This window comes from Stomoxys calcitrans, chromosome 1, assembly GCF_963082655.1.
Source record: "Stomoxys calcitrans chromosome 1, idStoCalc2.1, whole genome shotgun sequence".
Lineage (NCBI taxonomy): Eukaryota > Metazoa > Arthropoda > Insecta > Diptera > Muscidae > Stomoxys > Stomoxys calcitrans.
In genome coordinates, this window is record NC_081552.1 from 138615332 (window position 1) to 138630621 (window position 15290).

Consider the following 15290-nt stretch of genomic DNA (forward strand, 5'->3'; position numbering starts at 1 on the left):
AAACATGGTAGTTAGAAGCACCAGATTTCAACATAAAAATATTCACAAAGCCACCCGATCAAAACACGAGAAACCAAATTGATCACGTTGTGATAGATGGAAGGCATTCATCCAGCATGTTAGATATACGATCGATCTGTGTAGCGAATGTAGATTATATATATATATGGATCATAACCTTGTTGCAGCAAAGGTTCGCACCCGTTTGTACATGACGAGGAAAGTACGATCTGGCACTGCACGGAAGCTAGACGTTGAAAAGATGCAAACACAACAGGTGGAAGTGGCACACTCCACTCGACTGACCCAACTCCTTGATGAAAGCACTCCTTGTACCAATGATGTTGTTGTTGTTGTTGTAGCAGTTTATTGTGTTCTATCTTTCGTCTGCTTGATTCTGTTTAGTGTCAAGACCCAGGAACTCTGCGACTAAGATGGGGTGCGTCCACAGGGATCTGGGTCTGAGTCGAGTGGGTCTGGCTGGGCAGTTAAACAGGTGACGTGTATCGTGCGGTCCCTATTTACAATCGGGACATACATCTTGCACGTCGGCATCAATCCTAGCTCTGTGGGAATTGAGGCGGCTGCATCTGCCGGAACGTAATTGAGCCAGAACTACTCTGGTTTGCCGGGGGAGGTCGATTTCTTCGGGTGCAATTGGTGGCGGTCGTTCTCCAAGGACTACATTCACCCGGTAGCCAATTACCGCGTCTGCTACCGTGTCTGCATGAATGTTGTTCAGACCCGCTTGATCTAGAGGTTCTCTCTTGTAGCGCTGAACCTCACGCTCTAGATCGTGTAGATCTACCTTAAGACTTCTGGGCGGTGGGTATCTATCCACAGGATGATGATTTGGATGGTTCCTGCGATAACAGCCCAAAAGGTATTGCTTAGACAGCATGTAGTTATGTCTTCGCACTGGTAGGATCTTTGTCTCCTGATGGAGGTGGTCCATATGAGAACTGAGGAGACAGCCCGTCGCAGTTCGGAGGGCGGCATTCTGACAGATCTGAATATTATTCCACTGCGTGTCACAAATTTGACGAGACCACACTGGCGCTGCATAACTTACCACAGACCGGCCAATTGCTTTGTACGTGGTCAACAAGGTTTCTTTGTCTGCACAACAAGTGCTGCCAGCGAGCGACTTGAGGACCTTGTTTCTACTTTTGACTTTATTGCAGATTGCTGTGGCATGTGAGGAGAATTTCTAAGAGCTGTCAAATGTGACGCCAAGTATTTTGGGACACTTGATGGTCGGAATCATTTCTTCATCGACCATCACAGTCAGCTCAGTATTCTCCTCACGCGTATTTGTAGTGAACAGTGTGGCTGAAGATTTGGTGGCGGATATCTTTAGATTTCTTGCAGCGAAATATAGGGTGATTTTTTTGAGGTTAGGATTTTCATGCATTAGTATTTGACAGATCACGTGGGATTTCAGACATGGTGTCAAAGAGAAAGATGCTCAGTATGCTTTGACATTTCATCATGAATAGACTTACTAACGAGCAACGCTTGCAAATCATTGAATTTTATTACCAAAATCAGTGTTCGGTTCGAAATGTGTTCATTCACCGTAACGTTGCGTCCAACAGCATTTTGAAAAAATACGGTCCAATGATTCCACCAGCGTACAAACCACACCAAACAGTGCATTTTTCGGGATGCATGGGCAGTTCTTGAACGGCTTCTGGTTGCTCTTCACTCCAAATGCGGCAATTTTGCTTATTTACGTAGCCATTCAACCAGAAATGAGCCTCATCGCTGAACAAAATTTGTCGATTCACTGAAAATGATTTCACTGAAAATGATTCACTGAAAATGATTTGCAAGCGTTGCTCGTTAGTAAGTCTATTCATGATGAAATGTCAAAGCATACTGAGCATCTTTCTCTTTGACACCATGTCTGAAATCCCACGTGATCTGTCAAATACTAATGCATGAAAATCCTAACCTCAAAAAAATCACCCTTTATAAGGCAAGCTCGTTGAGGTAGACGTTCAACCTATCGCAGATGTCATCAATGGGTGGGGGGCCTGATGCCATGATCGTACAATCGTCCGCATATGATACGATCTCTATGCCGTCTGGAGGGGGTGGAATGGAGGATAGGTAGAGGTTAAACAGTGCCGGAGATATCACCCCACCTTGGGGAACTCCCTGTTTCACTCTACGGTGTTTCGACTTCTTATCCCTAAATTCCACAAATGACTGGCGGCCACACAGATAATTCGCGACCCATCGTTTCAGGCCTGGCTGGAGGGACGTGTTGGCGATGTCCTCAAATAATTTGGCATGGCTGACCGTGTCGAATGCCTTCGATAGGTCCAGTGCCACGAGGACCGTCCTATCACATGGCCTGGGTTGATTGAAGCCACGGCAAATGTGTGTTGTGATGGCATGCAAAGCTGTTGTTGACTCCGAAATCCATGTTGATGCTCGGCGAATGGAAATTCTCCTTCGAGGCTCGGGAGGAGTAATGCCTCAAGCGTCTTTGCCACTGGTGAGAGAAGGGAGATCGATCTGTACGACTCCCCCACACTCGGGTCTTTTCCAGGCTTCAGTAGCGGGATCACTCTGACCATTTTCCAGACATCGGGAACTATAAGAGTGTTCAATGACAGGTTCAGGACAGTGGTAAGGTACTCAACTCCAGGTAAATCCAGAATCTTCAGCATCAATGTAGAGATTCCGTCGGGGCCCAACGCCTTGGAAGATTTGGCGCCACGAATGACATTCGTAACTTCGCCCACGGAAAATTGTGATGGCTGTTCATCGGCTCGGAGACCACGAATACGGCGAATGGCTCTCCTCCTTGCCCTGTCTCTCTCGGGATGCACAATAAATTGACGGTTGAACAACCTGGCGCATCTCTTCGGATCAGTCACGGTTGTCTCGCCAAAAGTGACTAAGGTCCTGTCGTCCCGTCTACCGGAGTTCGAGAGAGACTTAACAGTGCCCCATAGTTTGCCTGCACCGGTGCCTAAGTTACATTGCTCCAAGTGTTCCAGCCACAAATTCCGCTTATGTTCGTTGACTACCCTGTTTATTTCCAGATTCAGCTCGCTGATTCTGGGGTTAGCGGGGTCCATAGCACGAATCCCATCACGGTCGTCTGCGAGTACCACTCCTTGCGCCGGCAAATTGGGTCGCACTTGGGGTATTCGACCGGCTGGTATAATATATGATGTCTCGGAATTTCCTCTCGGCCACAAGTACATCAGAGGGGGGTGGCAGTTCACTGAAGCGGCGATTGGTTTACTCTCTGAAGCCAGTCCAATTGGCCTTCTTATAATTGATAAGCGTCCGGCGCTCAGAGGTTATGAAGTCGGGTGGTCGGTCGATGGTGAGAATTATGGGAAGGTGGTCTGACCCCAAAGAGATGACGGCTTGCCAGGATACGTCACTCAGGAGATCAGGGGATGCAATTGAGATGTCTGGCGAGCTGCTGCACCTCCTCGTAATCCTAGTGGGGGCATCCTCATTCACCGTGCAAAACGTGGAGCTATCTATCTGCTCTGCCAAAGCTATGCCACGCTGGTCGTTACCTAGGGGAGAATGCCATGACGTGTGATGTGCATTAAAATCCCCCAGAACCAGACGAGTATGGCCAGATAGCAACCCACTTATGTCGGGGTTGTAAGCCTGGCCATTAATCGGGACACAGCTACCAACCGGCGGTATATACACGTTGTATATCTCTATCTCGGCAGTACCAGACCTGACTGACCCCCATACATTCCATGTATGGGTCACTAGCGTCAAGCAATCCCCCACCTCCATTCCTTGAGCGATCCTTACGTAGCACATTGTAACCGTGAAAACTGTGCAACTGTCGGAAGCAAAACTTCCGACTCATAAAATCTACGATCTCATCGATCTTGCCACGCAGTCCGTTGCAGTTTACCTGCAAGAACGATACACTTCCCGGCACTGGCCTGGCAATAGTAGGGCTAGGGTGCTGTCGTTGCATAAATTGCCGTACGGGAGAGGTCGGGGGGTCACATAGTCCGACGACGAGGACGCCGAAAGCGACGACGGCGACGCTTGTGACCCACTGCTGGCTATGTTCGCACAGCACCTTGCGACATAGCCAGTATGACTATACTCCCGTAGTGAAGTTAGGCCAGAGCAAGAACGGAAAGGGACCCACTCCATGCACCGGTTACACCTCACCGACACCGACCGATGATGAAGGCGGTTCTGGCAAACCGAACAGAACCAGGGTCCGGGGTTCTTTTCTATCCCGGCACGGACCAGAAGTGTGCGGAGAAGGCACTCCGGGATGTGCCTCTCCCATGACGAAAAAAGACGAACACGTACACTGAGGCGGCAGCCCTTGCCGATGAGGATTCCATCGGGTCAATCCGGTGCGTACAACCGGCTGCCATGGGATTGTCAATGATATAATGGCGCAGTGGCAAACTATTGCCCACTCCATGTTAAATGCTGCGAAATCCGTACTTGGGTACCGGAAGCCTCCAAGAAACCCATGGTACGACCAAGAGTGTCGAGATAGAGTAACCCTGCAATCAGTAGCAACGCGTCAGATGAAGGAGAGGTAAAATTGCAAATTTTGCCCATGAACATTCCACTAAGGAACAGGGGCAAACTTCTCACATATCAATGAGTGCATTCCGATTCAAGTTTAAGCTCAATGATAAGGGGCCTCCTTTTTATAGCCAAGTCCGAACGGCGCGCCACAATTCGACATCTCTTTGGAGAGAAGTTTTACATGGCATAGTACCTCATAAATGTTGCCAGCATTAGGAGGGGAAAACCACCGCTGAAAAAAATTTTTTTTCTTATGGTCTCGTTAGGATTCGAACCCAAGCGTTCAGCTTCATAGGCGGACATGCTAACCTCTGCCCTACGGTGGTGAAGTAGAGGTATCGGGAGAAAAGGGGATAGGAGAAACGTCTTTTCCTCAGGAAGATAAGGGAAATGTAAAGACATGAGTGTGAGCGAATTGAGATGTACAGGAGTCAGAATGAAGTCCGGAAATTCTACCAAAGAATTAAACATCAAACTGATGGCTTTGGTGCAGGCACATCCTCCTGCAGATACAAAGAAGAAAATCTGGTAACTGACACAGATAGCACGATGAGGATATGGAAAGAACATGTTACCCAACTGCTTGTGTCCGACGTTGGCGGCGAAGAGGTTACCGCAGATCAATCACTGATGATAGAATAGAATGTTTACCTCCTAGTCAGAATAAGGTCCAAGTAACAGTGACCAGACTAAAGAACAACAAGACAGCTGGGTTACCAGCTAAACTATTTAAGACCGGAGGCGACACGCTGATAACGCGTATGCATCGGCTTATCTGCGCAATCTGGCTAGAAGAACGCATACCCGATGATTGGAACCTCAGCATACTATGTCCCGTACACAAGAAAGGAGACCAGACGGAATGTGCCTACAACAGAGGAATAAGTCTCCTCCCCATCGCATACCAGATACTCTCGAGCATACTGTGTGAATATCATGCTGGAGAAGATTATACGAGATGCAGATGTGAATAGATATGGAACACTAATCACAAGAGAACACATGCTACTAGCCTATGCCGACAACATCGACATCATAGGTCGGCCACCGGAAGTAGTAACTGCTGCCTTTGAAAGAATCGAAAGAGAATCTGTGAAAATAAGTCTGGTAGTAAATGGAGATAAATCGAAATAGATGTTTTCAACTCCCAAAACGCCTTGTGCAACCGGGCAGATAAAGAAAACGAAGAAAGTTGGGAACCACAATTTTGAGATAGTCATTAACTTTATCTACCTCGGCACCGCCGTAATCGAAACGAATGACACCAGTTTTGAGATTAAGCGAAGAATAATACTGGCAAACAGATGCTACTTTGGACTTAGTAAGCAGTTTAGAGACAAGGCCACCTCACGACAGACAAAGATTACACTATACAAGACACTGACAATACCCGTGTTGTTATATGGTTCTGAGGCATGGGTACTTGTGAAAGCAGATGAGGCAGTGCGTTAATGAAGAATATAGGAGATGTATGGACCCCGAGCTGTATGACGACGATAGCATAGTTAAACGCATCAAAACACAACGGGCGCGTTGGCTAGGTCATGTTGTCAGAATGGATGAAGAAGCTTCAGCAGAGAAGTCTTTTGAAGGCAAACACGGTGCTACACGCAAACCGAGAAGACCAAAAGCCCGATGGAAAGATCAAGTGGTGGGAGACACCTCGAAACATGGTGTTAGAGATTTTAGAATGAGCGCAAAAGATCGATGCTCTTGGAACAAATGTTCTGTCATAGCCAATTAAAGAAGAAGAAGAATGACTGGACCAATCAAACCCAATGGTTCGTAAAGACGGGCAATCGAAGACAATATGAACCGCTTTGTCACCACCTTGCAGTTATCAATGGGGTAAACGAAAAAATTAAATTGTCACTCTGAGGATCCCAAGTGAGCCAAGAGTTTTGGTGACATCGGTTCCGTCGTAAAAATTTAACAATGTTTCGCAGTCTTCTGTAGGAACATCTTGTAGAGCATCTGAATTGTTGGAGCACCATTTGCGAATCAAGAATTCGCCCTTTTTAAGCAAAGCTGCCACTTGATGCCTTAGTTCTTCGATCTCTGCTATGAAATTGCCACCGGAAAGCATGTCATTGCACGCATAACCAGGAATGCAGCGAGCTTTGTGCCATAGGTGACTGTTCAATTTATATGGTTTTATGGTTCTCTCGCCACAGAATGCATTAGAGGTAATCGTTAGGGTGAGGCACGAAGAACGAAAGGGCGATGCAGTTATTGAACAAGGCTACAAAGTGGGTAAATGGCAGATACGAATGTCCTCTTTTATGGAAGGAGAATGTACCACTAATACCGGAGTCATACGACATGGCACTAAGACGTTTATATAGCATCGAGCAAAAAATGGCTAAAAATCGTGAGTATGGAATCGAATACAAAGCAAAAATCGATGATTATATTAAGAAAGGATACTGTCGGAAACTTACAACTGAAGAAAAAGAAGCCAAATATGATCGTGTTTTTTATATTCCACATTTTGGTGTGAAAAATCCCAACAAAAAAGGTATTCGTCTTGTATTTGATGCCGCCGCTGAAATTAATGAATTTTCTTTCCTAATATCAGGCCCAGACATAAACAATCCACTAATTACCATTCTTTTTAAATTTAGAGAAGGCCCAATCGCAGTATGCGGAGATATAAAGGAAATGTTTTATCAAATTGGTGTAACGAAAATGGACCAAAACTGCCAAAGATTTTTATGGAGGAATGGAGATGTGAATTCGCCAGTGGACATATATGTCATGGAGCGTCTGATATTCAGTGCCACTTGTTCCCCCACAATTGCCCAATTTGTGAAAAATTTAAATGCCAAAAAATTTTTGGATACACTCCCTAGAGCCGTTCGTGGTATCACAGATCGTCATTATGTGGATGACTATGTCGACTGTTTTCAGTCCGAAGAAGATGCAGTCAAAATATTAAAAGAAGTCATCAAAATTCACAAAGTTGCGGGATTCCACTTACATTGCATAAAATCCAACTCGAAAAAAGTGCTTGATGAGTGTGGTAACCCAGATGGCGATAAAGGTAGTAGTGGCAACACCTTTTGTTATGATGGAGTAGAACGAATACTCGGTATTCGATGGGTACCCGCAACAGATGTCTTTTGTTTTGATTTAAAACTAAATAAAGTGGACGGACGAATATTAAGTGGTAAAAAAATTCCAACCAAACGAGAGATGTTGTGTTTAAATATGTCGATCTACGACCCGTTTGGTTTTGTGAGTGACTTTATGGTGACGTCGAAAATTAAAATGCAAAGTGTGTGGAAGTCTGGTATACAATGGGATGAAGAGCTCCCTAAAGAAATATATGGCCGCTGGAAGTTTTGGTTAGCCCAATTGCCAAATATTGTGAAATTCAATGTGCCAAGGTATTATAATCCAACATACCATAATAATGATGTCGAACTTCACATATTTACTGACGCTAGTGAGGATGCAATGGCTGCGGTGGGTTATTGGCGTGTGGTAAGTAGTGATATCAAAGTAATTTTTGTGATGGGCAAGACAAGTTGTGCCCCAACTAGATTCCACACAACACCCAAGTTGGAATTACAGGCCGCCGTCATGGGAATACGGCTTAAAGAATTAATTATGAAAAACCATGAAAAATCGATTAAAAATATTGTTTTTTGGACAGATTCTACAACGGTGCTGCAGTGGATCAGGTCCGACCACAGGATGTACAAACAATACGTGGCAAATCGAGTGGCGGAAATTTTAGAAAGCAGTCAGGTGGAACAATGGAGGTGGTGTCCAGGTCCAAATAATACCGCAGATGAGGCAACAAGGGCAAATCTAACCAAAGAATATGACCCGAACGGAAGATGGACAAATGGCCCAAATTTTTTAATGAAAAATGAGGTGGAGTGGCCGAATGAAACAAAAACAAATTCAGGTGCTGATCGAGGTAAAGTGGAACTTCGTTCAAAGTATAGAGTGCTGGTGGCAAGGCAAGTACATTCAGTTATACCTGATATTAATCGTTTTTCGAAATATAGCAGATTAAAAAGGACTATGGCGTGGGTGCTTCGGTACATGCATAATTTGAGGTGTAAATTAAAACAAAGTGCTGGTAGATCTGGAGAGCTGTCAGTTGATGAGGAAGAAGAAGCAGAGAAGTATCTCTGTAAGCAAGTACAACAAGAGATGTTTGGAGACGATTTAGCCGATCTTGCTACAAGACAAAGGTTGTCAGAAAAGATCGAACTCAAATCATTAAATCCGTTCATGGACACCGATGGTCTGTTACGTGTTTCCGGAAGAATTGATAATGCCACTTTCTTGTGTCTCGATGCCAGAAGGCCGATAATTCTACCAAAAAATCACCTGTTTACCAGCCTTTTAGTGGAATCCTACGACGTTCGTTTTTGCCACATCAATGTTGCCACAGTTATGAGCGAAGTTCGACAAAGGTTTTGGGTGCCATCTCTTCGTCAGCTTTTGAATAAAATCAAGCTCAGATGTCCTATGTGCAAAGTTAGTCGAGCTAAGCCTACACAACCGCAAATGGCTCCAGTACCTGTGGATCGTATTACCCCATATGTGCGACCTTTTTCATATACCGGCCTTGACTATTTTGGCCCTGTCAATGTTACCATTCGCCGTCGTAAAGAAAAAAGATGGGTAGCCCTATTTACCTGTTTAACCATCCGAGCCGTCCATCTTGAAATCTCCACCGATCTGTCTAGCGATGCCTGTCTGCTTTGTATACGGAATTTCATCAACCGAAGGGGCGTTCCAGTGATGATTCGAAGCGACAATGGGACAAATTTTGTTGGCATCGCCAAAGAGCTCCAAGGTACGTCTAATTTTCTCGATATTAATGATTCGTTTCGTTCAAGTATGACGGCTCTTGGCTTTAAATGGGTCTACAATACACCAAACAACCCTAGTGAAGGCGGCGTTTGGGAACGCTTAGTCCAGTCGGTGAAGAAGGCCTTGTATGCGATGTTGAAGGAACATGCGCCGAAATTGGAAACCCTTCAAGCTCTGCTCATGGAGGCGGAGAATATGGTGAATGCGAGGCCTTTAACTCATATTCCTGTTTCTCCTGATGATTCGGAGCCATTGACACCCAATCATTTCATTCTTGGATGTCCCAACTCAACTCATACACCAGCACCTTTTGAACCAAGGCTAATGTGCTTAAGAAAACAATGGCGAGTGTTGCAGAACATGAAAAATGGCTTGTGGAATCAGTGGGTGCGTGAGTATCTGCCAGATTTGACCCGACGCACAAAATGGTGTCTGCCTTCTCAGCCAATGAAAGTGGGATGCCTAGTCTTCTTGTGTGATGGTGAGCTGTCGAGAAGTCAATGGAAGAGAGGTCGAGTCATCCAATTGTTCCATGGCAAAGATGGTGTGGCAAGATCAGCTGAGGTCCGTACTAGTGCTGGTGTATATCGTCGTCCTGTTTCGAGATTAGCTGTCCTTGACGTTGAAGCACATGATGGTGAAGCCTCCCCCTCTGGGTCAGTTCACGGGGGTGGGGATGTTGGTTAGGGTAACCCTGGTGTTACCAATATTTGAATCAACTGTCAACAATTCGGAGAAATTTCCCCACCCAACAACGTCATTTTGTTTATTTATTTTTTGTTGTAATTTATAATCATCTCATTGGTATAAATAAGCCTGTTAGCCCTTTATTAGCCTCTTTTGTCGCCATAGTAAAAAAAATAAGTGAGTCAAGTGCTTTGTATAAAGTTTAAATTTTCATAATTTTATTGTGTTAAATTCATTTTAAAATGTTTATTATTACCTGTTTTTCTTTCAATTTAATATTTGCTTAAAGAGAATAAACAACCCCTATGTTAACAACATCAACAACGTGAACATCAACGGCATTGTTAACAACAACGGCATTGTTAACAACAACGATCACTCATTAACCATCAAATAAAATCTTTTAATTTGCCAAACGGAATTTAAGCCTTGTGTTTTTATTTGGAATCTGCCGGTTGTGGGTGAAGTTTATTCTGGATCGGTGACAAAGGAACAACTTAAATTTCGCAGCTCAATTTACTTACTTACTTTTTTGGTTGTTTATTTGTTTTCAGTTTCACATACAACAAGATGTGTATGTGAAACTTATAATTATAGTATGTGACTTTTGTTGTATTATAAAAATTGTTACAATAGTTGATTAAATAATAAAATTTGTGTTGATAATAATCGCACAACAAAAAAAAAGAGAAGATAATAAAACAAGTAACCTGTCATAAGTACACAAATTTTAACATAAATACAAGGTAACAAAATTATTAGAAATAATCATATAAAGCTTTCTTAAAAGCATTTGCGTTGCCAATAAATTGAATATGAGGAGGCAGAGAGTTCCAAAGACGAATAGCATTGCAGAAAAATTTACTTTAATTGGCTATGACAGAAAATTTGTTCCACTAGCCGAACGTAGAATAGCGTTCCAAGCGTCTCAATCTTCCGCGCTCATTCTAAAATAAAGTCTTGATCTTTCCATCGGGCTTTTGGCCGCTCAATTTGGAATATAAAAATTTAGAAACATACGCAAAAATTCGTTGCATTTTCGAAAAATAATTGCGATACTTACAATGTATCGACAAATCAGTGAGGGAAGTCGTCAGCAGTACATTTCTTCGGCGCTCAGGTAAGTCATCCACATAATTTGAAGTATAGGCAAGTTTGAAGTTTCATTTAGGAGTTCCCGAGGTGTCGCACCTCTTGACAAAATATCTGCTGGATTGAGTTTTGTTGGAACGTAATGCCAAGAAATTCGAGTCCCAAGTGACCGAATTCGAGAAATTCGATTGGCAACGAAAATGTTGAAGTTGGATGGTAGCTCTTGAAGCCAGGACAAAACCACCATCGAATCGGAACAACAATGGACTTCACAGTGAAACGCCAGAGATATAACAGCGGCATCAATCAACCCAGCTAGTAGACATGCAGCTGAAGTTCGAGCTTTGGTACAGTGAGAGACTTCAATGGAGCATCTCTCGACAGCACAGCAATTCAGATTTAATGATGTTGTTGAATTGGGACCTCACATTGACACATGCGCCGTAAGCAGCTAAGTTGGCATCGCGGAAACCATGAGTCTGCAAATTGAAACATGCCGTGGAAATGTGAAACGGTGGATCAGATCGAATTTCGAAATATACTCAATCCATGATGAATACAACGATTGAGGCAAGCTTTCATCCCATTGAAGACTGAGTTTCCACAGATGCTGCATAAACTTGTTTGCCTTTGTAATGACTGGACCAACTGGTGAGCTCCGGATCTTGAAGCAAGCTTTCACCACAACGCGCTGGCGGATGTATTAAACAATTACAAGGCAGATATTACCGCCTTACAGGAAATGCGATGAACTGGGAATGGCGTCACTACAACACTAAACGGTGACGAACTATACTATAGCTGCCATACATGAGGCATGAATTTGGCTGCGGAGACTGAAACACCTTGTCTCCAGCTTTACTCCGGTGGATGAGAAGCTAGCTAGAATCCGCATAAAAACCGAATTCTTCAACATCAGCCTTATTTGTGCCGACTGAAGACAAGGACGAGCAGACCAAGGATATTTTCTACTAGCGCCTAGAGAGAGAATATGACCGCTGCCCCGCTTATTAAATCGTTCTGGGAGATTTTAATGCAAAGATAGGGAAGGATGACATTCTTGGTTCAACAGTCGTTATCCACGTGATAATGTCTAGTATGAGTTGAGGCTGATAGATTTCGCCGCGGCAAAAAACATGGTAGTTAGAAGCACCAGATTTCAACATAAAAATATTCACAAAGCCACCCGATCAAAACACGAGAAACCAAATTGATCACGTTGTGATAGATGGAAGGCATTCATCCAGCATGTTAGATATACGATCGATCTGTGTAGCGAATGTAGATTATATATATATATGGATCATAACCTTGTTGCAGCAAAGGTTCGCACCCGTTTGTACATGACGAGGAAAGTACGATCTGGCACTGCACGGAAGCTAGACGTTGAAAAGATGCAAACACAACAGGTGGAAGTGGCACACTCCACTCGACTGACCCAACTCCTTGATGAAAGCACTCCTTGTACCAATGATGTTGTTGTTGTTGTTGTAGCAGTTTATTGTGTTCTATCTTTCGTCTGCTTGATTCTGTTTAGTGTCAAGACCCAGGAACTCTGCGACTAAGATGGGGTGCGTCCACAGGGATCTGGGTCTGAGTCGAGTGGGTCTGGCCGGGCAGTTAAACAGGTGACGTGTATCGTGCGGTCCCTATTTACAATCGGGACATACATCTTGCACGTCGGCATCAATCCTAGCTCTGTGGGAATTGAGGCGGCTGCATCTGCCGGAACGTAATTGAGCCAGAACTACTCTGGTTTGCCGGGGGAGGTCGATTTCTTCGGGTGCAATTGGTGGCGGTCGTTCTCCAAGGACTACATTCACCCGGTAGCCAATTACCGCGTCTGCTACCGTGTCTGCATGAATGTTGTTCAGACCCGCTTGATCTAGAGGTTCTCTCTTGTAGCGCTGAACCTCACGCTCTAGATCGTGTAGATCTACCTTAAGACTTCTGGGCGGTGGGTATCTATCCACAGGATGATGATTTGGATGGTTCCTGCGATAACAGCCCAAAAGGTATTGCTTAGACAGCATGTAGTTATGTCTTCGCACTGGTAGGATCTTTGTCTCCTGATGGAGGTGGTCCATATGAGAACTGAGGAGACAGCCCGTCGCAGTTCGGAGGGCGGCATTCTGACAGATCTGAATATTATTCCACTGCGTGTCACAAATTTGACGAGACCACACTGGCGCTGCATAACTTACCACAGACCGGCCAATTGCTTTGTACGTGGTCAACAAGGTTTCTTTGTCTGCACAACAAGTGCTGCCAGCGAGCGACTTGAGGACCTTGTTTCTACTTTTGACTTTATTGCAGATTGCTGTGGCATGTGAGGAGAATTTCTAAGAGCTGTCAAATGTGACGCCAAGTATTTTGGGACACTTGATGGTCGGAATCATTTCTTCATCGACCATCACAGTCAGCTCAGTATTCTCCTCACGCGTATTTGTAGTGAACAGTGTGGCTGAAGATTTGGTGGCGGATATCTTTAGATTTCTTGCAGCGAAATATAGGGTGATTTTTTTGAGGTTAGGATTTTCATGCATTAGTATTTGACAGATCACGTGGGATTTCAGACATGGTGTCAAAGAGAAAGATGCTCAGTATGCTTTGACATTTCATCATGAATAGACTTACTAACGAGCAACGCTTGCAAATCATTGAATTTTATTACCAAAATCAGTGTTCGGTTCGAAATGTGTTCATTCACCGTAACGTTGCGTCCAACAGCATCTTTGAAAAAATACGGTCCAATGATTCCACCAGCGTACAAACCACACCAAACAGTGCATTTTTCGGGATGCATGGGCAGTTCTTGAACGGCTTCTGGTTGCTCTTCACTCCAAATGCGGCAATTTTGCTTATTTACGTAGCCATTCAACCAGAAATGAGCCTCATCGCTGAACAAAATTTGTCGATTCACTGAAAATGATTTCACTGAAAATGATTCACTGAAAATGATTTGCAAGCGTTGCTCGTTAGTAAGTCTATTCATGATGAAATGTCAAAGCATACTGAGCATCTTTCTCTTTGACACCATGTCTGAAATCCCACGTGATCTGTCAAATACTAATGCATGAAAATCCTAACCTCAAAAAATCACCCTTTATAAGGCAAGCTCGTTGAGGTAGACGTTCAACCTATCGCAGATGTCATCAATGGGTGGGGGGCCTGATGCCATGATCGTACAATCGTCCGCATATGATACGATCTCTATGCCGTCTGGAGGGGGTGGAATGGAGGATAGGTAGAGGTTAAACAGTGCCGGAGATATCACCCCACCTTGGGGAACTCCCTGTTTCACTCTACGGTGTTTCGACTTCTTATCCCTAAATTCCACAAATGACTGGCGGCCACACAGATAATTCGCGACCCATCGTTTCAGGCCTGGCTGGAGGGACGTGTTGGCGATGTCCTCAAATAATTTGGCATGGCTGACCGTGTCGAATGCCTTCGATAGGTCCAGTGCCACGAGGACCGTCCTATCACATGGCCTGGGTTGATTGAAGCCACGGCAAATGTGTGTTGTGATGGCATGCAAAGCTGTTGTTGACTCCGAAATCCATGTTGATGCTCGGCGAATGGAAATTCTCCTTCGAGGCTCGGGAGGAGTAATGCTTCAAGCGTCTTTGCCACTGGTGAGAGAAGGGAGATCGATCTGTACGACTCCCCCACACTCGGGTCTTTTCCAGGCTTCAGTAGCGGGATCACTCTGACCATTTTCCAGACATCGGGAACTATAAGAGTGTTCAATGACAGGTTCAGGACAGTGGTAAGGTACTCAACTCCAGGTAAATCCAGAATCTTCAGCATCAATGTAGAGATTCCGTCGGGGCCCAACGCCTTGGAAGATTTGGCGCCACGAATGACATTCGTAACTTCGCCCACGGAAAATTGTGATGGCTGTTCATCGGCTCGGAGACCACGAATACGGCGAATGGCTCTCCTCCTTGCCCTGTCTCTCTCGGGATGCACAATAAATTGACGGTTGAACAACCTGGCGCATCTCTTCGGATCAGTCACGGTTGTCTCGCCAAAAGTGACTAAGGTCCTGTCGTCCCGTCTACCGGAGTTCGAGAGAGACTTAACAGTGCCCCATAGTTTGCCTGCACCGGTGC

General features: G+C 44.6%; 1 protein-coding gene across 4 annotated transcripts; it reads left to right on the top strand.

The window, feature by feature from the left end:
- Window positions 1–7292: 7292 nt before the first annotated feature.
- Window positions 7293–10501, top strand: LOC131994043 (uncharacterized). Of its 4 annotated transcripts, none has more exons than XM_059360163.1 (2): window positions 7293–7946; window positions 8577–10501. In XM_059360163.1, exons 1-2 carry the CDS (start codon window positions 7315–7317, stop codon window positions 10078–10080), a joined length of 2136 nt encoding a protein of 711 aa, XP_059216146.1. In that variant the 5' UTR covers window positions 7293–7314; the 3' UTR covers window positions 10081–10501. The 4 variants fall into 4 exon arrangements, with proteins under 4 accessions (XP_059216146.1, XP_059216147.1, XP_059216148.1 ...); XM_059360164.1 differs by having other exon boundaries at window positions 7858–7946; window positions 8216–10501; XM_059360165.1 differs by lacking the exon at window positions 7293–7946 and adding an exon at window positions 7954–8043 and having other exon boundaries at window positions 8216–10501.
- The last annotated feature ends 4789 nt before the right edge of the window (window positions 10502–15290 follow it).